The following is a 26,286-nucleotide window of genomic DNA, read 5'->3' on the forward strand; positions in this document are numbered from 1 at the left end:
GTGCACAGGAGTCACGATGGGCAAGATGGACAATACTTCTGTGGAGCTGAACTCTCCCTCTGAAGTGAAGCAAGCGGCCCTGGAGGAGTCGGAGTCCGTCATCCCAGAGGCTGTGAGCACCAAGAAGAAGAAGGAGATCCCAGACAGAGGTTCCTGGAAGGGAAAATTTGACTTCTTGTTGTCCTGCGTGGGCTATGCCATTGGGCTGGGCAATGTCTGGCGCTTCCCGTATCTCTGTGGCAAGAATGGAGGAGGTGAGAGTGCAATGCTTGTGCTCGCTTTCCCTTTGAGCAGCCTTGTCACTTGAATGGGCTTTGGTTTGCTTTGTGAGTCTAAGTGGCTGGTTTCCTGGCTGAGAGGTCTCTTGTAATGTGAGTTAAGTTATGCGGAGACTAATTCCCCTAGTCTGTGGCTTTACTGGCAAGTGCAGATTGGAAAGAAACAACACAAAGAAATATAAAAAGAAGTTTGAGTTTTGTAAAGCTTCTGCCATCTAAATGTGCAAGGCTACAAAAAAGAGTGTCTATGGACCTCATGTTTTACAAGGAGGGTATACGCAGGTATATATGCGCTCAGCTGGATGCCGGTAAGTTCCCAAGGAAAACAGGTCATATGTGCTAATAGTGGATTTCTTTTCAGTATACCATGTTCTCAAACGGTRACCACTTTTGCCTTTGAGTTTAGTTTGTATTTTTGAGGATGTCTGATTAGAAGCTTCACATAGACCGTAGCAGGGCCATGTAGAAATACATACATCATGAATGCACACACACATATATGAGGGTCATCATCTGCACTAACAGTCTTTGTGCAGAGCTGTAGCTAACTTTCTCCACTGTCATAATAGAGGTTGGACTGTGCTCCCTGTATAKCCATACTCTCTTGTCAGACACACAATTAGTGTGAGGTGGTTCCYGGATGAGGATAGGAAGAAATAGTAGCAATGTTTTGTATTTCTGGGCAGCAATAGTTTTACCGTAGGAGGACTTTAAACGAGTCCTAGGGACAGAAATGAGCTTTGCCTTACTACAGTGCTGTGAGAAGGGTCCCAGACTAGAAAACTGAGGCCATGAGGGAGAAAGCACTTGGTGAAGGATTTTGGTAACTATATGATGCAATTGGTAACAGTGCCCTTCTCTGTGTACCACAAGTAGCAGCATTTCTGACCYTTTTTTGTCCCACTACATCTCTTCTTTGCCAGTCTTCAGCTAACTTCTTGCCAGTCCCTTGCAGGGCTAGAGAAAGGCAAACAGATGGAAATAGTGCTGGGCTAGAAATCAAGAGATCTTGGAGATCAGTTCCCTGCTCAGCTACAGACTGTCTGTCTGACTTGGATCAGGTCAAAAAATGCACCCTTGTGTCTCAGCTACCCTCTGTAGAGGCTATTTCTTCATTCTTGGCAAGGAGGTGCTTTTGTGAAGGRGAACATATGCCTGCTTTCATGTCAGTAGGGAAGAGAGCCCTCTCTTCTCCTCCATGCCCACCTGTCTCACTGGTTTTGCCTCTGTTGCTAATATGACCTTCTCTCTCCGCATGAAATGCTGCTCATCTCCTTGGACCGTTTCTCAAACTTCCCAGGCTAAGCCCAGACTCCTCCTCCTCACCTTTAAGGCTACATATATAATTTTAGTGTCTATGAATCTTCCTGTGTTGCTCTTTCCTTCCTTCTTAGCTCTTGCTAACAGGTTGCTCAGAGTCGCTGTCCCCAGRGTCACATTCATTCACGCTGCTCATAGGGCATCTGTTCACTCATCCTCTTGACACCTTTTCTGTCTTTCTTTCAGTACCCCTTCATCCCCTGCTCCCATGACTTCTCCTCATGCACAGCCCACTGTCTGCAGTCTGTGCTGTAGGTTGTGTAGGTTCACTGTTCTTGTCCCCCATTGGAAAGGAGGAGACAGGTCTAGCTCCTACGCAACTGTCTGCCCATGTGACTCCATGGCATTTAAGGGAATCTTGCCCCTTTCATTGGAGCATGCAGAGCTAGTCCCAGCTGGAGGCAGGACAATATGTAGGCTAACCGGTCATCCTTGTTTTGACAAGACAGTTTCTATTTCGGTGGGTCGCTTCGTACAGAGGTGTGAGCATGCAGCTGAGCCCAGCGAGGTTTGGGGGAATCGGCCAGAGTCCTGTAGGGGACCCGGCCGCCCTAGCGAYGGGGCCAGCGCTGCTTTGCTGCTTCTATCGAGTCACGTTGTGGCCCTTCACGGAGGCATTCCTCCTCGTACAAACTAGCCCCACGGCTAAGTCACAACACTAGTGCGTGAGAGGCTTAGTTTTTAGTGTAGACTTTGCTCTGTGATTGCTGTGCGATCTCAAGCAAACCGTTATCAGCTCTGTTCACAGCTCAATCTCTTCACATACAGAGGTGGRGATGATGATACCTATAATTAGATAAAGGCTGTTTTGAAGCTAAAATAAATCCTATTTGCAAAGCTAGCCGAGATCCCAAGGTGGGTGTGCTGTAACCGTGCGGAGGGCTATTATAAGCATTAGCCACGCAACACAGGGCGATCTCTGACCTGGCCGCTGCAGGCGYGTAGGGGGATCAGCGGGCTGTTAGCGAAAACACTGGGCGGGCGAGGAAAGGGGATTCGTGCCTGGCCGCGCTCAGACRCCCTGCGCTGCGCGGCGCGGCGGGTCTGCGTGCTCCTCCAGCCCCCATCCGCCCCGGCCGCGATGCCGAGCCGCGAGCGGAGGCTGCTGCCGTCTGCGGCGGGCGGGAGCCGCTGACGCACGAAAGCGTCACTCCGCGCCGATCCGAAGGACCGGGCGGCATCCGATTCKCAATTCAGTGGACGCAGTCCTGGCGCTGCCCCCGACGGAGCCGCCTCCGGAGCGGAGCAGACTGTGGGTGGGACGCTAATTATAGCGCCCTGCCGGCGCGCGGCTCGGAGCGCCGCGGCGGGGGCTGCTTCCATTACGCACAGGCGAATTGAACTGAATGGAAATATTGTCGTTTCGCTCACCGCTGTCACGCCGTATCAGCTCGCGGCTGACTTGCTCTGCGTTGTACGTGGGCACGCAGTTAGGGGATATTCGCCCCGGGTACCGCGGCCCCGCACGAGGGCTGCGTGCTGCCCGGAGCAGGCTCTACCCAGAAGTGACGCYGGGGCTCTGCACGGGGCCGAACGGGCCCGGCTATGACTAACGCTCCAGCCTCTACGCAGATTTCTAACCTCCTGCAAGCCTTTTGATGGTAACAGGATTTTACAGGGCTCTAAATTGGTTCAGTAGGTGCTAAAAATTGCATATGAGTTCTGGAAATGGAATAGCTTGAGAGAGGAACATTTCGTTAAATAAGCAGCATGCACTTTGCGCTTACACTTGGAGGCTCTGACCAAAGACACCTAACTGCCTATAATGCTCAATTTCTAATCTGTGAGCAGTGCTTGCTGTTCCGAGGATTAATTACTACTCCTTGTTGTATAGCATTAGGAGCTGGACACTCCAGATCGATTTGGGGCTGCACAGCGACTGCTAGGAGCTGTATGATCTTTCCCTGCTTCCAGGAGCCTGTGCTCTGAGCAGACAAGACGGGACAAGTGCTATTATCTGTTTGACACATGGCATTTGCACAGCGGTTTGGACTGAAACAAGGTCAAAAACAATACCATTTGTGACCAGGCCAGGAACTGAAACAGATCTAGCATACTAATTTTATGTACAAATTCCCAGGCTATTTCCAACTCTTGCTGCTCAGCATCTGAGCATGTTATTGCTGCCTACTCGGGGACTTGGCCCACTAGAGTGGCTTGGCATTGGCAAGAGTTCAAGGCTGTGGTTTGGTTTGCAGTTTTTCCCTTATTCTACAGGATCTTTGTCAAGCCAGGATGAATGACCTGGGTCCAAAGGTTTGGGGTTTTTTTGTTTGTTTTTTTGTTTTCTTTCCTCAATAGTCCAATATAACCTTTCACCTGCAAACTTTCCTGGCCTGCTGTAGACAAAAAAAAAATGCAGGATTGTCAGGACAGTGGTCAGTCTTTATCAGCTGCTTGCACAGAAACGAGCTGAGCACTATGATCACTCATGAGCTCAGTCTCCAAACTCGGCAACAAGGTAAAATGGTAACACGATAGTTTCCGTGGCCTGGAGATCTGGAGCTGGCTCTGGCTCCCTGCAACATATTCTGAGGCACAGGACCTCATCTTTGCCTTGCAGACTGCTGTCCTTGGCAAGAGTGCTGTGATAGACACGGAGTGGGCAGCGCTTTTTCCGCAGCGTACCTTGAAGCTGCTTGCTCCTCCTTGCAAGGCTGCTGTTGAAGCTGAGAGCCTGTGTTTTTATGCCAGCTTGCAATTCAGGCTCACGGTCGTCAAGCTGCCGGCCTAGAGCATGTTTTCTCCCTGCTGCCTGCTGCCAGCTCTTGTCGCACGGTGCCTGCYGAGGACTCCTGCGCCACCGGCGGGTGCCAGCCTCTCCCACCCGGGCTCAGCTGCCCAGYTGGCATGCAGGCGTACTCAGCTGGGTGCCCCCGAGCTGTCGGCCCCGGCTGCACCTCTCTGCCTTCCCGCTGCAGAGATCAGCTGGGGAAGCCCAGCCCTGCTGGGCCATGAGCCAAGMTGGAGCTCTGCTGGGTCACTTTGTTTGCTGGCTTGATGCTTGCTTTCCCATTAATACCTGAAAAAGACAACTCGAACTGACAGACCACCCCCTCCAGCTCTTGCAGAGATCAGTGCCGTCCAGAATGCTGACAGCTGAGCAAGCTGAAAGTTCCCACTCTCTACCCAGCCAGTATCTTCTACTACAGCTTGTCCTCCTCAGGGATGATGGCATRCTCCAGAATATACCCTAGATATCTGTAAAATGAGCTCTGTCCCAAGTCCTAGAAGTCAGGATGACATCAACATGCATGGCCTTCAAATCACACAGCCAGGCTCACCTGCCATATTTTCTCATATAGTGATGGAGTGCAAGCAACRTCTGCACTGGATGACTTCCCTACCTCACTTCTAGCAGCGAGATGGATTCCATAGTGGTCCACACAGAGGAACAATGCTTTCCTTGGGATTTCTAAGCATAAACCTGGGAGAAGGGAGGGATGATGGGATTAAATAAAAGATTGTTACGTGAGCATGCACAGTCTTAGCCATAGCTTCCTTAAAATATTGAAATGGCTGTGAAAAAAAAAGTAAWGGCTAATGCCACATACACCTATATCCTTTTTCCTGTAGGTGAAGAAATGAGTGCTGCTGTGGGTAAGAGAGAAAACGACAGTGAGATCTGATGTCAGTTTGGGGTTTGTTCTTAGATTGGATTTAGCTTTGCCAAAATATCTAATTGAGGCRGAAATCATATGCCTAGTGATTACATATATATGTCTCATAGTGATATGAACACATGAGGGGAGGACAGTGGGGATCTTAGCGGGAGACTGATTAAACRTATTAACTCCAGTGTCCATGGGAGTCATGATCCAGTAGATACCAGAGAGTTGAGAAATCTAAGCTGGAAGCATTTACTTGTTGGTAAAATGGGGAGGAATGTATCCTGGGGCTCCCTGATAACAATGCACCTTCTTTCAGGGGCCTTCCTCATTCCCTATTTCCTGACGCTGGTGTTTGCTGGGATTCCTCTCTTCCTGCTAGAAACTGCTCTTGGCCAGTATACCTCTGTAGGTGGACTAGGAGTCTGGAAATTAGCACCCATGTTTAAAGGTACTGTACTGTAAGTTTGTGAAGCTGATGGCACATAATTAACTTCAGACAAAAATAAAATGGTTTAGGAAATAAGTCCCTGAGGACTGGGATGGGGTGGTAGGTCAGTGACCAAGTTGTATCTGATTTTCTCTTTAGTATTTATGAGATTTTCTTTCACCCTTCTGCTAGGAAACAGTAGCATATTGTTCTCTGTCCAAGTGTCTTGCATGGTGACAAAACACCTTATGAACAGCAGAGACCTGATGGAGAGGCTCTAATTGCAGAAGACCTGTCCCAAGTCCCTCTACGTGGGCTCCGTTAAACTGTGTGGGAAAGCTGTAAATGGAAGATGTGAACCTGTTGCTGTGTCTGAAGTAACAGCAGTCTAGAAATTAGTGGTGCTAGTATATACTACCTTGGTGTTTAGGAAAGAGCACTTCTGCCAGGGAAATGATTGGATCCTGTTTTCATGGAGTTCTGTCCATCAAGTCTGAGGATACTGAAAAATAGCACTGTCCATCCCATGGAGATGGGTGGATGGAAATGTGGTGGAATAAACCTCCCTTGCTGRCCAGCAAGCTCGAGGGCACAGCATTGCTGTGCAACGTGCTGCATCTAAGAGCTGGGTTGTCACTTGTTCTAGCCCTGCCACATAGCCCATTGCAAGAGAGTGGTGTCTGGGAAGAGCTGGATTGATGCTGCTCTCTGCACCCTTTCGCAGGTGTGGGGCTGGCTGCTGTGGTTCTCTCCTTCTGGCTGAACATCTATTACATTGTTATCATCGCCTGGGCGCTCTACTATCTCTTCAACTCGTTCACTGCGGTGAGTGTCAGATGTTTCTATGGTGTGGCACTGGCTGTAACAGGTCCCTACTCCCTTTTTTTCTGGGGAAAAATGTTTTTGCCATGAAACGTACAATAAYGGCATGCAGTTTGTGCAGAGAATCTTGGTCAGCACTATGCTGAGTCCTCTCCTTGGAGGTTCCTCAGCTCCAGAGCCAACTGTTCAGAGTTGCCTGGTATAGATGTTCCTTTCTGGAGAGGATGGTCCTTCTCTTCACTTAGAATTATTCCCTGCTTCACATAAAACTTTTAAACTCATCTATATCTCTATTGTATTTCTAGAGCTATGTGAGTCTAAGAGCTGCACATTTGTCACAACATGTTCTCATTACTCAGGATTTACTTCTGACCTTAATTAGCCCTCATTTACACTGCTTCGGTAAATGAAATYCAGTGCAATTTTTTTCTGCTGGGGGCATGATTCAGAAAGCATTTAAACACCTGTTTGTGAGTGCCCTTTATTTTTGTCCTTTATTAGTGTATGCTTTGGTGTTGKGGTTTATAGTAGGTTCCTTTCCCTTAGCAGGTTTTTTTACCATGCAAGATTAGAATCACACCCCAAAATAATTCTGCAGTAGCTGAATGACTTATGTCAGACCAGTGGCTGAGAACAGCTCCTTAACTCTCTGAACAACCTGCAGCCTTACAGATATCAATGACATGGTTCTAATGGGATTTTTAAAATATTTTTGTATAACCCTGAAGTGCTGTTACAGCACAAAAAATAATTTATAGCCCAGTTTCACTTTTTGTTTGTTCAAAATATTTCAATATTTTGTGAAAATATTCTGTCTCAGCTCTGCTTGTATCAGCAATATAAACTGCAGGCTCTTAGGTGCAGGATAAAATTGTCAGTAGTAGAGGATTAGCTACATCTGCAGGGGATTCTCAAATAAACAAAAGTCTACCCCAAAGTATCCCATTCCTGTGCTAGGTGCATCTTCAGGTGAGGCTTTGGGAGTTCATTCAAAGTCATTTAAACATTCAGGTATCACAGATCTGATGCATGACAGTGACAGCGTCTCCGTGGATGGCTCCTGAAAGGAGCCCACACACAGGTCCAAGGGCTAGGTAAATGTCCTTCCCCAGTCTCCACTAAATTTGAATTAGCAGGGTTTTGAACCTGAATAGGGAACCTGGCTTGTGTTCTGCAGTTTCAGTCCTCTGAAATTCAGAGGAACTGGAGCAGCAACAAAACGACCCAGCRCTCTCCCCTCCGATCAGAGCTGCTGTCTCTGACGTGCAAACCTCTTTGCCAAAGAGCTGCTGTGATGAGCTGTTACATTCGCTTCAGCGCATTTAACAAGTTCATGGTGAAATCACTAGGTGGATAGAAACAGCCTGGGAAGCCACCGAGTTGTCCCCATCCTGCCGGGCCAACTTCTTCCTTAGCACGCATCTGCTGCAGTGAACTGATTCAGGTGGGGGATGCAGGCTGCCTTTAGAGGCACTGATGCCATAAAACGCGAATAATATTTTTGAAGGAGTCTGTGTTCTTAGAGAAATAGGAATGAACACAAACATGCTTTTGCAGGCTTTATTGAACTGGAGCCTTAAGTCTTATCTGCAAAGAAAAATCATCCAGAATAGCATTATTCTGCATACTGTGGACATGTCTGCACTGCACTCGGGCAATAAGTTTGCTGCTTGTGCAGGTGTCTCTGAGCTACTGTCTCTGGTGGCCTCAGCCATGGCACTACCTGGCATGGGATAGCAACCCTGGGTGCTGGTACAGCCCRTGGTGCTGTGAATTCACTGCTCGTAGCACCCTAGCTGACTGGATTAAATCTATAGCAATGTGCTGCCATCACACTGCTACCCGCCACATAAGCATACCCTGGGGATCTCTTTGCACTGCTTATAATCGGGAGAGGGGACAGCATGAAATAGCTACTACACTTTAAATTTAGCCCGACCTTATGTCACAATAGTTTATCCATATAGACAAACCATTAGTTCCCAATGCCACATGGCTTTTAAAAGATTGAAGTTTGATATAAGTGATAGATAATTAAAAAGTTAGTCTTTATTCTCTGTGCAGTAAATTCCAACCAYTTATTAAGTGAAACTAGCCAAAACACAGTATCTCCCAGGTAATGAACCTGTGAGATCTAAGAATGAGAAGAACCATTGTATTTAGTAGCTATTAATTACCAGCAGGTATCTGGAAATGGTTATCTGAGCAATTGCTATCATTATATTAAGGTTATGGTATTGCCCTAATCATGTCTTGATATTATTTCTTGGATAAGCCGTGTCACATTTTTTTTGTTATTTTGAACAATTATTGGATGCTTTTGGCTGTTGGGCCCTCAGGATGAGCCATCCAGGTTTCTTGTCCTTTGCCCTCTTGGCAAAAATTTGGATTTCAGTTTAAAAGAAAAAACAAATCACCTCTCATTGTAAAATTTTACAAATTTTACAAATTGCATTTTACAATTCACATTGTAAAATCACGTAAAATCAGATATTTTACACTAAAAATTACCGTACCCTTGCTCACAGTTACACAAGAGGCTCCTGGACGAGCTGAGAATAAAATCACCAATTTCTGAGTCTGSGTTAGACTTGGCCCACAGTGCAAAATCAGTCACTTCCCATTCTCTTCCTTCACCAGTCTGTTATACCTTCTGGGTTTGCAGCTTCAGCCTGAGCAGATCTCCCACACTCCTATCTAGATGTTCCCTGGAATTCCCCAGAAACCATGCCATTTCCCTGCTTTTCTCACATCCTGTAGGGCCTTCACACCACTTTCCCTGGGCTGCTATACTGTTACCTTGCAGCAATCTCTCCTTGCTCACGGCACATCTTGCACTTCTTCAGGAGGTTCCTGACCTGTCTTCATGGTGCCAGAGCTCCTCCTATTTCTCTGCTCCCCTCCCTGGGAACCTCACATTTTGGTTGTTATTTGACCTACAGGCCCTCCCTGTCAAACAGCCTTTCCCTGAGATCTCCCTGGATCCCCCTCCTCGCTTTCCTGGGATGTCCTGGCATTTCCTCCCTGCTCCCTGCAGAATATCCTCTGCCTGTGAGATGCCACAGGAAGGAGGAAAAAAAAAACATGGATAACAAGAGAGGGTGTGCAAAGGATGCAATTGTGGTGGGACTGGACTTTTCGTTGTGACTTGACGCTCTGCTGCTCCTGGCAGGACCTGCCGTGGCAGAGCTGTGGGAACGCCTGGAATACCGAGCGCTGCTTCTCCAACTACTCCCTGCGTGACACTGCCAACCTCACCAGCGCTGTCACCGARTTCTGGGAGTACGTCCGCAAGCAACGTCAGGTTTTTCCCCCTTGCTGGGGCCCTCTCCCTCCTCACCGGGAACATTTCTATACCCATCCAAGCGCCACCTCAAAAAGCCCTCGGGAGGGCACTGGGAAGGTTCATCAGCTCATGCCAACAGGCACCCAGTGGGGCTCTCCCGCTGTGGGGTGTGTTGTGTAGCAGCATACTGGGCAAAGAGGGAATAACCACCTCTCCATCATTTCATCTTCCTTTAGCCCCTTGTGCTGAGTCTCAGGTCCCTCAAGGTCTTTGTGGGCTCCTGTGCATGTCTATGCCCACTTGGCCCTTTGTCCTTCTGGCCACCCCCAGGAACTCCGGTCACTCTGCCCTTAGGATCAGACTTTCTGGTGACAAAACCTCTCCCCTCTCTAGGAGGAACATGCATCAGCTCTCTGGAGGCCTGGGGGAACCAGGCAATGTCCGCTGGCCCCTTGCTGGCACCCTGGCCTTGGCCTGGGTTCTGGTCTATTTCTCCATCTGGAAAGGCGTGGAGTGGACTGGGAAGGTATTTAGCAACGATCGGGTATTTCAGTATTGCTCTATTGCTGTATGCAGATTGTGGCTGTTGAAATGTCCTCCAGACTCAATTTTACTTGAGTGCCTATAATTAAGGTTATGGTGTTTCAAGGCAGAATTGCAGTGGATGCTATTAAATTCTTGACATTTCACAATTCTTTTCACAGTTGTAAAAATTGCTACCATRTTTGCAGTAATTTTCATTCTACGCATAGAAAATAACTTTTCACCGTAAAGTCATGGGCTGGATGCTCTATCTTTTGGAATGACTTAGGAAGAGATTTTCAGAAATTACTTATCATACCTACCTCAAGACAGTTCCTTAGGAGTGTGAGGCCTATTTTGAGCTTCCCCTTTTGAAAATCAGGTTCTCTTAAAATGCTGCTGGCTGAAAAAACAAACTTACCATCTCTTTTGAAGAAAGGGCCCTTTTTGAAAGGGTCTTTCTATTGCCCTTTAGGTATTGGTGGGATCAGAAGCATATTATTATGCACTATGTAGCATTTCAGCCTAGCACAATGGAAAAGTAATTGCTTAGTTTAGTGAAACAATGATGCTGATGTGTTATTTAGAGCACAAATTGGGGTAGTGTGACATCATTATGAAAGAAATCATCTAGAGGAAAGATTAAAAWGAAGTGTTTCATGGGTCAGTCGTTTAAATTATTAACTTGCCTAGTGGTGCTTGACTACTACCTTTTTTCTACACKACCGTGGTACAGGTCTGGTGATTGCCATTAAAACAGCTGAAGTCAAACAAGTGCTGACTAGCAAGAATTCACTGTTRTGGGATGATAGTACTTGTGATTCCYKGAAACTATTTTGAAAAGAGTGCTGGAGCCAATACAACTAATGTTGCTTAATGCATTTGACTAGAGAAAGACTAGCTTTTGCATTGCAAAATAAGGATGTGATGACTTGAAGAGATTACTTCTGTAGACTAAATTTATCCCTGTGCACTTCCCTTGTCTTTGGGCAACTAACCCAGAATTTAGCCTGCTATTTTTGTAATTAGTGAGTCCTTTAGTGTCATTGGCAGAGAGAAAMTTCAAACAGTCAGAAATGTTACTTGCATAGGAACAGAAGACAGAAAACACAAGGAAGATGTCAGCACTCTTGCCTAACTTGTGAGCCCTTGGTGAGAGGGCTGCGGAGTTAATCTGCTTCCCTGATTGCCAGGCTCGACAGAAAGCAGCAGTGTGCTTGGAGCCCGTTTCCCCACCTCACATTAGGACAATTTGGAAGCAATATCATTAAGTCAGGAAAATGTAGTCACAACTGTGTCCCAGCATGCCAGGCACCTAGCAACTAACGGCTTCTCTCCCTGTCTCTTTCACAGGTAGTGTATTTCTCAGCCACCTACCCTTACTTCATGTTATTTATTCTTTTCTTCCGTGGAGTCACTCTACCAGGAGCCAAGGAGGGAATCCTCTTTTACCTCACACCAGACTTCAAAAAACTCTCTGAGTCTGAGGTTTGTAGCCTAATAAGGAAAGCTTTTGCATCTCTGTTATCGCTGCATTAGTGTTCCCCAGACACTTTCCTTGAATATTTTAAGAAGAGAATATTAAAAATAAAATGAAATAGTTCTCCATTTGAGTAGTCACAACCTTCACAGTTTGAGACCAAATTGAAGGACAGGCCCTTGGTGGGTAGAAATTCATGCAACTCTGTTTTAATCAAGAATTATTATCCATGGAGTGGGTGAGAAATTACACCAACAAAGAAACCTTCCCTCCGGGTTGGGATGGCCTCATTGCACTGATTATTTTAAGGCTGGCTATTTGGCCTAGATCTGGCAGTCCCAGAGAAAGGACGATGCAGTAGCGCTGGTGTGGGTAGCTCAGAAGTAGTGCAAGCTCAACAATACACACAGCAGCGTTTTTTAGAAGAACTTAAATGAGAAGTGATGGCCAGTAATGTTGCTTTGATCAGTTGAAGCACAGAGGCAACTTAGGAGAAGCAAGGATGCTCGTAAAGGAGAAGTTTCTCAGGCAACATAGTCTCTACCTTTCCCAGCAGCTGTGCTCCTGTGGCTCTGAAGGTCACCAGTCACATGTGAGCAGGAGCAACCGAACAGCCACAACCTCCTGTGAGGCACCTGTGATCTCTCCTGCAGGAAACTCACCCTAACCATATAGCCAGCTGTGTCAGTGCTGAAGCAGGAAGTAGGGCTTTCTAAACTGTAAGAGTAGTTTAAATATTATGAAATTAAGAAATGAACAGTTTGCAATTTTTTCATGTGCCTTCTAGGCTTTAAACCCTCAAGGTACCCTGGGACCAGCTTTTCAAGCTGTCCTCTGCAGTTGTTTGCACAGGAAACTTGGTGTTGAAAAATCAAAGGCACACTAATGAAAAACTAATGGAAGGGGTGCATAGCAGGATGTGGGATTTGCTCCAAGGCAAGCACCACTGCTGAGGGGGGAGCTGTGAGAAATGCACAGATTCAGACATTCAACAAAGCCTTTCTGACCTTAACTGGGTGCTGAGGGACGCAGCCCAGGACACCTAGCTCACAGTGCTTTCTCCACCTCTGTTTGTTTTTGGAACCACCCTCATGCCGGGTTTTTGGGAGGTTTGGGTGTGTATGTTTGGAGCTGGGCAATGTATCATTCTTGCTGCATTTGCCACTCGGGAAAGAGGCAGACATGGTTCTCCTCCCATTCCTCTGTGGAGCACAGGTCTTGCTCTCTTTTGTGACACTGCAGGTAGGAGAGGCAAGTGTCATATCCCTAGCCCAGTGCCCTGTGTTAAACACCCTTGCCAGTCTTGCTGGCTTCTTCTTCCCATGCAGAGAGAGGCAGACACCTTGCTGACCCCAGCAGAGCAGTAGGATGTACTGTTTGTTCAAGCACCTTTATGTGCTCCACTGACATCTGTGCTATGCAAACACAGGTCATTGCCATCCTGAAGGCAAAAGGAAGCCACAGTCTCCTTTACTTTCCTCTCTTCCTGTGCCATCCTCTCTGAGTCCTATTTTACCCTGGAAATAGATGTTCTGAAATATGGGAAAAGAGAAAAAAAAATCTGTTCAAGTGTGCCCAGTCCTGTTAGCAGTAACAGTTACAGGATTCAAGGCAGTTCCTGTGAGACTTCAAACCACTGGCCCAAGCATTTCCCATTAGCTTGGGTTAACAAGCCCTAGCAACAGAGTACCCTTGGGTCCAGACAGCCTCGGTACATTGGATGTTAAAATCTGGAGCACTGTGGCTGGATCCAGACCCCTTGCTAGCATTGACTCTGTCACTGGAGCCATTGCAGGTGATATATGTGCCACATGAAGTCCTTGTTGCAGCGGGCACTCCTCACCTTGCTCAGCCCAGGCAGAAGTTTTGCAAAACYTGAAGGGAGTGATGGGCTACTTTATTCAGAGTTTGGTATTTATCTCCAGAGTGTGCCAGCCTTAAATGTTCACTAATTCTGCAAAGAAAAGCAACCAAGCTTTTGGCTGCAGCAGCTGCAACACTTTCTCTGATAGATAGTATAAAMAATAAATATTTTTCACTGTATAGAAAGGGTCTCATCCCTCCCCTCCATGCCAAGCTATTGCTCAAAGGAGAGATGACAGTCATGCTTGGTGGGCTGAAGCCACCGAGTTGGCTGAACAGTGCCATAGACTCAAAACTAGTTCCTTCTCCACAGGTCTGGATGGATGCGGCCACACAGATCTTCTTCTCTTACGGACTGGGACTGGGATCCCTAATTGCACTAGGAAGCTACAACACTTTCCACAACAACGTCTATAGGTCTGTTGAGTTCTTCCAACCCTCCTCKTGGTAGGAACAGGAAAGGCCTTGTGCTGTGAGCACCATTGCCTTGGCCGCTGAAGTTCTGATTTGCCATTGCTCAGACAAGTCCTGTGGGTGACTGCTCACTGGTGCAGGTCATGGYGTGTTGGTAGTGCATGATCTTTGGCTGTTCCCATCCTGTCAACATTCAATCTATGGGATGCATTTTGGTCTTTCTATCAGAGCAACCTATGACTTGCAGCATATTGAACAAGTTGCCCACTCTACTCCTGACCCCCTCCAAAGCCTAGAAACCACTCTCCTAAGACCTTATTTTCTGTTTACTACACTCTTAGTTCTTTGGTGGGGGTCATCCTGCAGATGGTTTCTTTTCTCTTTCTCTATTCCAGAGACTCTATCATTGTCTGCTGTATAAACTCCACCACAAGTGTATTTGCTGGATTTGTTATTTTCTCTATTGTTGGCTTCATGTCTCACATCACAAAGAAGTCAGTCTCAGAGCTGGCCTCTTCAGGTAAGCAGGTGCCACAGATGTTGCATTCAGAACAGCTCTGTAAATCAGATGCAGTCTTCATTCCCAACCCTGACTCTGTGACATCCGCTCTTTGTACTTGTATCTCTCTCCTTTGCTGCTTAGGGGTTGTTCCTGTGTTAAAACGGAGAAGAATCAGATCTAATATTTCCTAGGAAACCTTTATACATTATGCACATGCAGAGGGCCAGAGCTTTTTTCTCACAGTGATGTAGCGGTACCACTTCACACAGCTGAAGATCTTCCCCAGGAGGTTACCACAAAGTACCYAAAATAGGAAACCCAAGTTCAAGAGCAACAGCCGCCTTTAAGAGTAATTTGTCAGAGAGTGTGGGCTGCTCCCAGGCCTTTCGTGCATGGGACCCAAGTGTATAGCCTCATCTCAGCAGCGGTACAGAGCTGCCCCTGCGGAGCGGAGCAGGCCCTCCCATGGAGATGGGTCTCTGGTACTTGGAACTGATGCTCATTGTACTCCAGTTCCCTCTGCTAGGGGAATCTCTGCCTGCTTTTAATGTTGCCTTGTTTCAGTGCTAGTTTCATGTGTTTTTGCTGAAGAGGAGTCTTTAGACTATTTGCTTTCTAAAACCTTTCTGTGGAGAGTAGGTCTTCAGATACCAGATATATTTTCGGCAAACTTGATCAAAACTTGGAGTCTCTTATCCATGAGAAATTTTGAAATTGTAATTTCAGAATAATTTTTTAACCTRGATGAAACTGAGTTTTTTTTATACAATGGTGTATTTTGAAATTGTTGTCTTTCCAGAGAAAGCTTTTATCTCAAGAAATAGCATTTTGTGATGGAAAAAAAAGCAATCAGGAAAGTTATAACCAGCTCTGACTATCAGTTTGTTTTTCTAGCAAAGTGCTSCAGCTCCATTTGGGTACAGCAATTTCGCGACTTTCCTACTTGCAAGAAGAGAAAAAGCAAAGAGTTTCTCCAGTTATTCCTCTCTCTCTGTTCAACCTCTATGCAGCCCCTAGAGAGTTGGTGTGTCATGGGTGAAAAGTCAGGTTTTTGTAGAGCTTATACTGAATATTTGCAATTCTTAACTCTCTCTGACTGTTGCACTTAGTTCAGATTTCCCATCAAATGCTTTATAAACACAGATTTTYCTCTATTTTTGTTACTGCAGGCCCTGGACTGGCTTTCCTTGCCTATCCGCAGGTCGTCACACAGCTGCCCTTGTCCCCRCTCTGGTCGATTCTCTTCTTCTCTATGTTAATGATGTTAGGTCTGGATAGTCAGGTGAGAAAACCTAGACACAAAGCCGGGTAAGAAACAAACATATTTTTAAATGTGTTGGTGCCTTCCCCTTCTACTATCTCTTATGAAGATAGTGCTAAGCAGAGTCATTTCTTGCTTTTAACTGTGAGACCCAGCTATATAAGTCTTTCTGTGTGGTCACCTGTTCTGCTCTCTTTTCCTACTGTAGGCATCTATTGCAAGCGTGACAGAATCTGATCACTACCTAATGTTCTAGTCACTGTCTATTACCAATTAAAATTAAAGATAATAATCAGATTCCAGTGGACCAGCAGAACAAGTCAGCCTTGTAAGATAACCACCATTTTCCTATAGCAGGATATTTTTCTGATAATTCAGCACGAAAGTGAAGCTGTTGATTAGGGTAAGCCTTCCTTTTGATTGGAATGTGTATCAAAATCAAAGGCTCCCTCAAAAGCGTGTGACTGGTCTGTCACATCCTCTCCTGTGTACAAATAKTCTTTCCTTAGAGCTCAAAATATGAGTACAAAATGGATGCTCTCCCAGATTACACAYAGCGTTCATAAACCCAGGTCTAATTCATAATCAGAGGCAGACATATTCCTGAAATGTCACACCTGGTGTCCAAGAAAATCTAATCAACCAAACCTGTTTTTCAATTGTGGAACATTCCCATGAACAGATTGTGAAGCTCATGTCTGCATTGTTGGAGACATTATTTAGTAAATTTCAAATAATGATTAAATGCTCCAAAAGAAGCTGCATTTACAGAAAAAAAAATAATAGAACCAAAAAAACTCTCCCTGGATTATTCACTCAGCTCTGGTAAATYGTTTGAGACATGACAATAAGTCCTTAAGTACTGTGTGGAATTTATTTATTTGCTGCATTTGCTTCTAAAATACCGCTTGAAATTCTCCATGTCCCCTATGATAGTCACAGAGGGCAGAGGAAGAGGAGGGAGAGGAGGAGGAGGAGGAAGTCCAGTGGGGGAATGAAGCATCAAGMGCAAAACAAGCTTTTAAAAAAGTGCAGATAAACACATGTGAAGAGGCTTTCTGTCTGCCTGCTGGAGCTCTGATTCAATCAAATACATGATTTAGAGCATAGCAGCTTATGCATACAAAAGAAATATCATGCTTAGGCTCTAACAACAGCTGAAATTGTTCATGCATTTTGAAGCGTCCAGCTTTTAAAAAGACGGTTTGGCCATGTACTGACTAAATATCGTCTGTGGTATTTATTGGTTGGAGGGGGAAGAAGCTATTTTTCCATCTGGTTCAGCACCCCWGTCCTGCGGCATGGTGGAGCTACAGGGTTTCTCTCCCAAACCACACAACTGTGGGCTGTGGCAGGGAGCAGCTGATCCCGGGCTGCTGATTGCAGCAGGTGAGGACAGGTTCCTGGGCAAAGTGGAGACCCCATTGTGGTAGGAGTAGGTCCATCCATGTCCCTTAGCTTTGATAAAGAGTCTTTTGCAGACCTGGCACTGCTACATCCACCTGCTCCTACCAGGAGAGGTATCCCAATTTGCCACTCATTGCATGTGCAGTTCCTTGAACTGGATAAATGACCTATATTGACAGGCATGCACCTCCCTGCTGCCCCGACTTGTCACTCATGTACCTCTCTGTTCGCTCGGCCTCAGATCTACCAGGTTTAGCTCTCTTGTGTCTGGATCCTCTTGCATAATATGCTARTGCTTTCTTTTAACCTACCAGTTTCCGGGTCAGATGACTTTTCTCCCCAGAGGAGCCAGCAAGCCTTGTGATTGCAAGCCTGTATCTGCCCCATGTCAGGCTGCCTCACACAGGTTATGTGTGAGAGTTTCTGACTGGTGGCTCAGCGCTCGGCTGAGTGACAAAGCCTGCTCTTGCAGCTCTCTACCACACATCTGTGTGCTGTGGTCAAACTCCCTTTGGGCCCTGTGGTCCTGGCCAGGGTGCTCTTTCTGGCCTGCATGGGCCGGGCAGGACAGCACGGCCTGGCACTGAAAAACAGTGGGAGAAAGACTTTCTCTTGCCAGACATTCAGGGTGAAGTGCCATCTAGATAAAAGTTCCCAAGCCCAGACTATCTGACCTAAGCAGCTCATCTAATGATTAAGTCTCTAAAGGGCAAAAAGAGTGGAAGAGAAACTGGAATGGAAATACAATCTTTAGGAGAAAAAACAGGATCATGGGGTGAGGCAGGAGGAAGTAAGGAGTGTATGCTAAAAATAGTGGCTATGGACAGTTGGTGAGAAAAATGGAGCTTTTTGGAAAGCCAACTGAAGTGTACATGCACACATGTGTGTGTGCATCCGTACAGTGCTCAAGTGCACACATAGGGTGAAGCAGAGAAGAGCAGGGAGCATTGCAATGACCAGGTGCTCCTCACTCCTGAAAACCAGCCTGCATTTTTTAAAATGCCTACATATCTCTGTATGTCTAAGCTTATGTATGCAGACTGGGAAATTTGGACCCCAGAGCACCTAAGAAATCATTGTCCCCAGGGTGAGGGGAGTGAACCTCCCCCCAGGGTTGCATCAGCGCCGAAGTTTGAAGCTGACATCAAGCAATTTTCAGCAATTGGTATGATGGTCCTTCCCTGTTTTATGATTAGGAAATGCAGTGTCCCACCATTTGGTTCCCTGTTGCATTAAATGCACCATCCTAGGTTTGATGGGAGGCAAAGAGATTTGAATTCAGTTAGTATCACTGTTCTAACCATCCTTTCCTCATTGCCTCTCTCCTTATCTTTTCCTTTGTGGCTTCCCTCACTTTGATTTCCTGTCCCTCTTCCTACATCAAAGGGCTGTCACCTCCCTCCCTTAATCTGAGATGTCTTTTCATTCGCTTCCTCTTGGCTGGGAGAAGACACCACACATACCCTCTACCCATGACCATTTTCCCTCTCTGCCTTGCTGCTGCAACCTGGCCCATGCCATCCTTGTAGCTGCCCGTCTCTCCCACCATGTCCCGTACTCCTCCTGTCCTCTGCCTTGACACCTGTGGTTCAGTGCACCCAGCTCAGCCTTGCTCTCATTCCTGCAGCGCCTGGCTGTCTCTGCAGTGACTCTTGCATCCATGTGAAAGGAATAGATAGTGACAAGTCTTTTTTCTTTTCTTTTTTTTCTTTTCTTTTTTTTTTTTTTTTTTTTTTTTTTTTTTTTTTTTTTTTTTTTTTTTTGTCATGCTCACTCTTTATCACTCCGGCACTGGCTGCACCTTTCAGGCCTGGCTCTCCCTGGCAATAAGCCAGTGGGATGGGGTGAAGAGCTTGCTGGCAATGAGTATGGAGGCAGCTTAATCCATGCTCGAATGCCAAAAGATGCTTTCATAGCACTTGTATCCAACATGAAAGACTTAGTTCATTAAAAATTCAAGTTCAAGCAATTAACCTTTGGCTCTTTGGGAATACCAGCTTTCCAAACTGCATCATGTRGATAGAAAACCTTGGGCAGAAATACCACTCTGACTCACTCCATGCCTACATGAAAGTCAGCTCCAGACACCAACTGTGTGCACCTTTGCGAATATAGGTTTTTTCCAATGCTCTGCTGCTCTTTGTAGTCTGCCTATCTCTACTTGCACCTCTACAGATAGTTTTCTGGGTTTTTTTTATTCTTGCCTCCTTGTTCAAAGCAGAATCTAGAAATGCCCATACAATTCTCTTCTGGAGTGCTCTCTCCAGTGACACAGAGGTCCCTGACATCCAAGAGCAGYGTGTCTTTCATTTTCAGTGCACTGGCTTGTACATTTGCTGAGAGTGACCAGGGAAACTAGGATCTTGCTGCCCTGATATACTTCTCAGTATATTTGCTGGAGGCATGATGTGCTCTCTGAGAGCTGTGTGTTACCAGTGGTTTCTGGGAATGAGATATAAAAGTGAATCTCACAATGTAACAAGAAACATGAGGGAAGGATGCACTTCACATATARAAAGTCAAACTGTCCTCAGGCCATAGGGCAAAACTAGTAAGAAAACTGATTGAGGGTAACATCCATGGGGATGTTTTTATACTTTATAGTGGAAGACAGCATTAACTTACTGTGCTTGGTATAAGACTGCACAAGCCAGCCAGGTGATTTTAACACTAGAAAGGCCACATGCTGTGAGAATGGACTTCTAATGTGCTATGTGTACCTAATGTAGTGTGCTTGAAAATATAAGATAAAATCAAGGACTTGGCAGACAGTGATGATTTTGCTATTCACATGTGTGTGAGACAGGACTCTGGGTACTGTAACTCTTTCTTTAATAAATGTTCAGATCATTGAACRAGACAAGCACTATTGTAATATACTGAGTGGAGCACATATGGGAAAGGAAGAGCAAGCAAGGTCTTGCACRTGTTCCAGCAGCAGACAGACACATTGCTGTGACAGAGAGCCTGGCAGTGCTTTTCCTARTGTGAGTGTGTGGAGCAGGGTGGTGGGGAGGCCCAGATACTTGGGAGAAAAAAGAGGAAACTTCCCATAGGAAGGCAGAAGGTGGAGATTTATCTCCACTAATTTTAGCTGTTTAAACTCAGAGCTTTTCTTTTCCCCTGTATTCGGTGGAGGGAGAGAGGCATTTGCAGATCGTTCAGGCTAACTTTGTGCAGAGGTGCTTTCTTCTCTTCTACTATTTACGGAGTGCAYTTAAAATAATGAACTTCCCAGCACAGCAGTTAAACTTAGGTTGGGGGGGGGAGGGAATCAGGCTAGGCTGCTGATATATGTTCTTGAGGTATACATTCTCGAGGTATACATTTTCTTGCAGTTCTGCACAGTGGAAGGATTCATTACAGCCCTGATGGATGAGTATCCTCATCTTCTGAGAGCCAGGAAGAAGACTTTCATTGCAATAGTCTGTTTGATCTCTTACATCATTGGATTCTCCAATATTACCCAGGTACAGCTAGCCATGCTTATACCTCCATTTGTGGCACCTTTCTATTCACCTTTGCATATCACAGCAGTACTGGAAGCTTTTGGCGAAGTGCCAGTGTCCCTAGGAGCCATCCTAAGACTGGACAAGTGGGTTTGCTCATCATTACTGTGTCTTAAGTGTCCTAAGACTCCTTTGTAACTGTCACCACCATGCTGTAGTCAGTCTGTCCTGTTCTCATTTTCTCTTGTTTTTTGCAATAAGGGCTCAGGCCAACAAAACCCAAACTGATATACTGTTCGGTGGAAAGGGTTGTGATAACACTTAGAAATACCCTAAGAAAATAATAACCCTAAGAAAACGGGTCTTTTGGGGGCCTGAGCTCATGAGGCTGAAGCTAATGTGTGGAGGTGAGGGCTGAGTGGCATGGAGACCATTTGTGACCATAGGTCAATGAGGAGGTAAGGCAGCAAATCTCTAAGAAGGGGCAGAGCAGACTAATTTAAGTGACTCCATTTAAAACAGAGAAAAGTAAGAAATACAGAGGAAGGCCTACTTTTCCCCTCACTGTCAGCCATGCCTAAACAGGCTGCTAATTGTCTGCAGGGACACGTCAGTTTTGATTCTAGGAATGAGACTGCAGTAAAAACATTGAAATGCTAASTCCACTGTCCAAGAAAATTAATATTAAAGCCAGCAGACATAGATAGTACCAATTCAAACAGCTGGCTGATACTGTCTACAATGATCAGTAACTAAACTCCTTGAACCTGGTTTGTCTCCTCAGGGTGGCATTTATGTCTTCAAGCTGTTTGATTATTATTCAGCCAGTGGCATGTGTCTTCTCTTTCTTGTCTTCTTTGAGACCATCTCAATTTCTTGGTGTTACGGTAAGCACAAAAGACCCAGTTCCCTCATTATCTCTGTGGGTATGACRGGATTTTCAAAAGCCTCCCACAGTGAAGCCAATGAAAGCTTTGCAATTGGAAATATTTTAGGCTAATAACTTCATAAAATCAGGAGCAGGAGGCTGTCCTCTCACTTCTGCAGGCTGCCAGTCAGAGGACACATGCAGAGACCTCTGTACAAAATGGCAGATATCTAGGAGCCTCTCCTCTGATTTCTCAAGAGGACAACAGGAACACGGAAACTGCTAGCATGAATCTGCTGGTGTCTCCCCTCTCCCCCCACCCAGATAATACTTCTCTGTGCCACAGCGTTATCATCCTCTTGCTGTGGCTGGCCTGTTCTGTGTCATGAGAAGAGATGACAAGCATGGTGCTGAGAAGGGATGTCTTTTTCAATGCTTATTTCTTCTTGTAGGCGTGAACAGATTTTACAGGAATATTGAAGAAATGATTGGCTACAAACCTTGCATGTGGTGGAAGATCTGCTGGGCCTTCTTCACACCTCTTGTCTGCTTGGTAAGAATAGGGGGATCCTATTTGCAGAAGTGGATCCCCAGAGGGCTTCTTAGCTTGGATGAGATGTGGCAGAAATACCATGTTTTCAGTCCAGAATAGGTCTGTCCAAGATGATTTTAGGCAGACCTGAGATGGGTAAAGTAACACTAAAATTCTGTTTCACTCTGTCTGCTGGAAATTACCCAAAAGAAAGCTACAGAAYGGTTGTTTCAGCTTGGATGATGCTATCTGTTATTTATTCTTCTTTCTGAGATGCCAAAAGGTAAACAAATAATTTACTGACTTTAAAAAGCCATTATTGGTGCTGAAGAAGGCACTCAGCTGCTCCAGCTCCAGCCTCAGCTGCTGCTAGGCTTGTCAAAGCAAGAGACATTAGCAAATACGATATAGCTGACTCTGGAGCAATTTCACCTTTGTTGGTTCCCACACTCTTAACAAAAGTTATTCTGGGAATGCTGCAAGAAGGACAATCATATGAAGTTCAAGGCTCCTGACACTGTCCATACGGAAGCTGTTAACAGGCTTAGGACCTGATGTGAGGGGTACTGCTTGTCTGAGTAGTCTGGTGAAGAAGTAAATTGGGATATTCCAATTCTAGCTTTCCACAYGGGAAATTCAGGGGGAGAAACTGTATAAAATTATCATTTGGTGGGCTGAGAATATCCAAGACTAGTTTAAGGAGCTACTAAATTGTACTAAGCTACTAAACTCTTGATAACTAGGAGGATGATGAAGTAAAGAGTGAATGGATGGTGCCTGATTCTTCACATCTTTATTTGTGATGATTGGTTCTTTTCCCAGGGTGTATTCTTCTTCAGCGTGGTGGAAATGACCCCTTTGACACTGGGAAAATATGTCTATCCTGCCTGGGGACAAGGCATTGGTTGGCTCATGGCTCTATCATCCATGGTACTGATCCCAGGATACATGCTATTCAGCTTCTTCACCTCAAAAGGGACTCTTCGGCAGGTATGACTGACTTGGTCACTCCTTTTCTGCTTTCTTCTTACGATAAACTTCCCACTGAACTAAATTAAATTCAAGCAGACTCTGCGCTACACTCCTCTGACAAAGTCTATTTTGTCAGCGTAAGTCAGGTTGGACCTGCAGCAGCTGTGCGTATCCTCTCCTCCAGGAGAATATAAATCTATCCCAGCACAAGGTAGTGTGTAACTGGCTGTATCTGGCCATGTAGATAGACCTTCAGGTAGACTCTTGATGAGTGAGATTGATGCTGGTGTCTTCCACTGTGATCCTTCATCAAACTTTGTGTTGTCATCATCACAGAAAGCAAGCCGCTTTCACCTGGGTAGCTTACCTAGCAAGATGCAGGGGACTRGAGCCTTAAAAGAGGTCCTCAGTGGCTGTTTGAGAAGAAATCCTTGAGATTTCTTGACCCCAAGACATCCCAGTTTCCAGCCAGCTCTGAATACAAGCATGGTTACCTGGCAGTTCTCGGCAGAGAAATCAGCATCCGCTGAGCATGAAGTTTGCAATAACTCAGTGCTGAGACCTAGTGATGAATCAAATATGTACAGTAGCCGTTTGTCATGTGCTTTGCAAAGGGAACTCAATGAATGAGAGGGTTAGGAAGCAAGGCAGAGTTTTCTGCAGGACTCAGTATCCACAACTCTCTGTTCTTGTTTAAATTCTTTTTTTTCCTTGATTCAAACAGGGCTTTATGGAGCAGTGAAGCATGCTTCTCTGTATATCATACCTAGTAATTACTGTTAAGATCTTATAAATAAGGTTGACATTCAATCTTGAGAATGCTGTGTGTAATGTCCTTGACCTGATGACATCATCTTCAAGCTATGGACATAATAAGCTACTACTGGGGTGCTGATTTGTTGCATCAACCATAGACTCCGTCTAAATCCCACATGTTTGCTTCATGGATGCCTTATTTTGAATGATGTTTATTCAGAAATATTTTGGCTGAATTTGCTGGGCTAAGGTTAGCTTCAGGCTCCTGGGTTCAGGTTCCAGGTGGGATTGACTTTCTTTCCTCCCAGTTATCTATTTGGAGGAGTTCTGCTSTTGGAACTAGACTGGTTTGATATTTCATGTCTGCTTTGCACTTCTGGTCTGAAGTTCTAGGTCAGTTTGGGGTTTTTACCATTTTTTGCCATTGAGGTCGAGATCATCATAGAGGTTTCTGCAAGATTCAAATCAGAGCACTGTGTCAAGCCACTTTGGTGATTCTGGATTGAGGGCCAACTGCAATTCCAGTGATAGATTTTATAAATAAATAAATAAATATATGTGTATGTGTGTGTGTGTGTGTGTGTGTGTGTGTGTGTGTGCGCATATGTATATATAAATATGTAATTCATAATATGAGCTGGGAAGGGGGGAAAAGGAAAGTCTGCAAATAGAGATGTAAATTCAACCCTTTGCTTGGTCTTAATCCTGTTCCCACTAAGGACAGTAACAGCACACCTTGGTGGRAGCTAACCTGAGCAGACCTGAGGCCTCCCAGGATTGATTCCCCTACTTTGAATGAAAGCACTTGCACTAATAATATGTACAATAATCCCAGGACATCAAAAGTGGCAGAAGCTGAGTGCGTGGCTCCACTGGGATCTTCCACACCACCCTAGAGATCAGGGCATGCATCAGCATCTAGGGCAAATCGGCCGCGTCAGTCAACGGCACGAGTGGCTTGTGTGTACCATCCTCTTCCCTCTCTCCCTTCAACATGCTCCATACCCTGGGCAAGTCACTTTTTTTAGGACACCCAGACCTTTTCCTTATGGTCCATACATCCAGAAATGAGCAGCAGATGGCAGCAGGAAGAAAGTATGCCTCTGTGTGTGTGTGTATGCACACGTGTGCGATAGAGAGAGAGAGAGAGAGAGAGATGGAGAATTTTTGGCCTCATACACACAGATCCTGGATTAGTCTGTAATAGAGCTGAAGCTGGAGAGAAATTAGATGCCAAAGCAGAATAAAGTGGTTTTGACAGACAGGAAAGATTATAAGTCATTTTGATCCTACTGAGCGTGAATGTGAGGGGAAAAAAAGTATAAATGTCAGAAGAAACTCAGTGAACATTTCAGGGACTTCACCCAGCAACAGCCACTTCAGCTGTRCTGGAGAGTGGGAACTTGTTTCTCTGCTGGAACATGCTTCTTCCTGACTTCGTGATGTCTGTTCAGGTTATACTCAATCCTCCTCTGCCTTCTCTTTTGCAACCTAAAAGCATCAGTCCCCTTCTGACAGGTTAAAGTGATTCCTTCTTCATCACTCCTGATGCTCAGTCCACACATCTCCAGTTATGACTTGCCCCTCCATATTTTCATGGATTACTTCTTCATTTTACTTAGCTCTGTGTTTTTTGTTTGATCSCTTCGGGGCAGCATAGCCAGGCATCATTGCTGGTGCAAAAGTCGGTATAGGTAGACTGGTCTGACCCGTGTCAGAGACAAAGACTGTAACCTCGCCAGCATGCTGTAGTTAGTTTGATAACTCCAGCTGAAAAAAAAATATGGAAACTGGGAGAGTGGTCTGTTCCAAAGTGTGTGACATTACAGCTCTCTCTTGTTCCTGCTTGTTGCTGGTATTGCCTGGTAACAGTTTGTCCATATTTTAATGGTGATCGCTGTATTTCAGATAAAAGGAGAAGCTGCAGTGTTGGGAGCAGTACCAAAGAAAAGGTGTCTTGCAGACTCGCATTGAATTGCTGAATGGTGCTGGAGGAGTAATTTTAGTAGTATGCTCCATCACCTCTTGCTGTAACTAGAGCCATCTTTGAGGCCTGGGGAGAAGGGTCTCACCCCTCTGCTGCTGTCATGCTCCAGATGTCTCACTGCTGTTTTCTTCATGAAGCCCCCCCCAGCAGCTTACGGGCACTCTTGTTTTCTTCCCGGGCAGCGTTTCCAGCAGATGACACAGCCCAAGCCAGATGCAAGCGTGCAGAACAATGGCCTCCAGCCAAAGACGTCGTTGAACGGGAGACCCTCAGATGCTGCYGTCTAGGAGAGCTGGACCTCCTCACTCTGTCCCGTAGCTCCTCATGCCACATTGTCCCTCGACCTTGTCTGGCGTGGCTCGTGTGTCCCTGGCTCTGCTGTGGTGTTCACTCGGTGAACCTGGTGGAAGAGGCAATCCCATGCCTCTTTCTCCCAGCCCAGCTTATCAAGGCTCTGCACGAGCTGCCACTAAGACATTGTGTGGTGACCACCTTCATCATGCAACATYCTGGTTTGGGCTCACAGAAA

General features: G+C 45.7%; 1 protein-coding gene across 1 annotated transcript; it reads left to right on the top strand.

The window, feature by feature from the left end:
• Window positions 1–26,044, top strand: LOC146584826 (sodium- and chloride-dependent GABA transporter 1-like). The gene is made up of 14 exons (XM_085324103.1): window positions 1–254; window positions 5,526–5,657; window positions 6,361–6,461; window positions 9,631–9,740; window positions 10,138–10,270; window positions 11,620–11,754; window positions 13,923–14,026; window positions 14,419–14,543; window positions 15,695–15,807; window positions 20,532–20,663; window positions 21,427–21,529; window positions 21,963–22,063; window positions 22,865–23,032; window positions 25,940–26,044. Exons 1-14 carry the CDS (start codon window positions 17–19, stop codon window positions 26,042–26,044), a joined length of 1,800 nt encoding a protein of 599 aa, XP_085180229.1. The 5' UTR covers window positions 1–16.
• Window positions 26,045–26,286: the final 242 nt, after the last annotated feature.

This window comes from Rhea americana, unplaced genomic scaffold, assembly GCF_003343005.1.
Source record: "Rhea americana isolate MKP2758 unplaced genomic scaffold, rheAme1 scaffold_9, whole genome shotgun sequence".
In the NCBI taxonomy this organism is placed as follows: Eukaryota; Metazoa; Chordata; class Aves; order Rheiformes; family Rheidae; genus Rhea; species Rhea americana.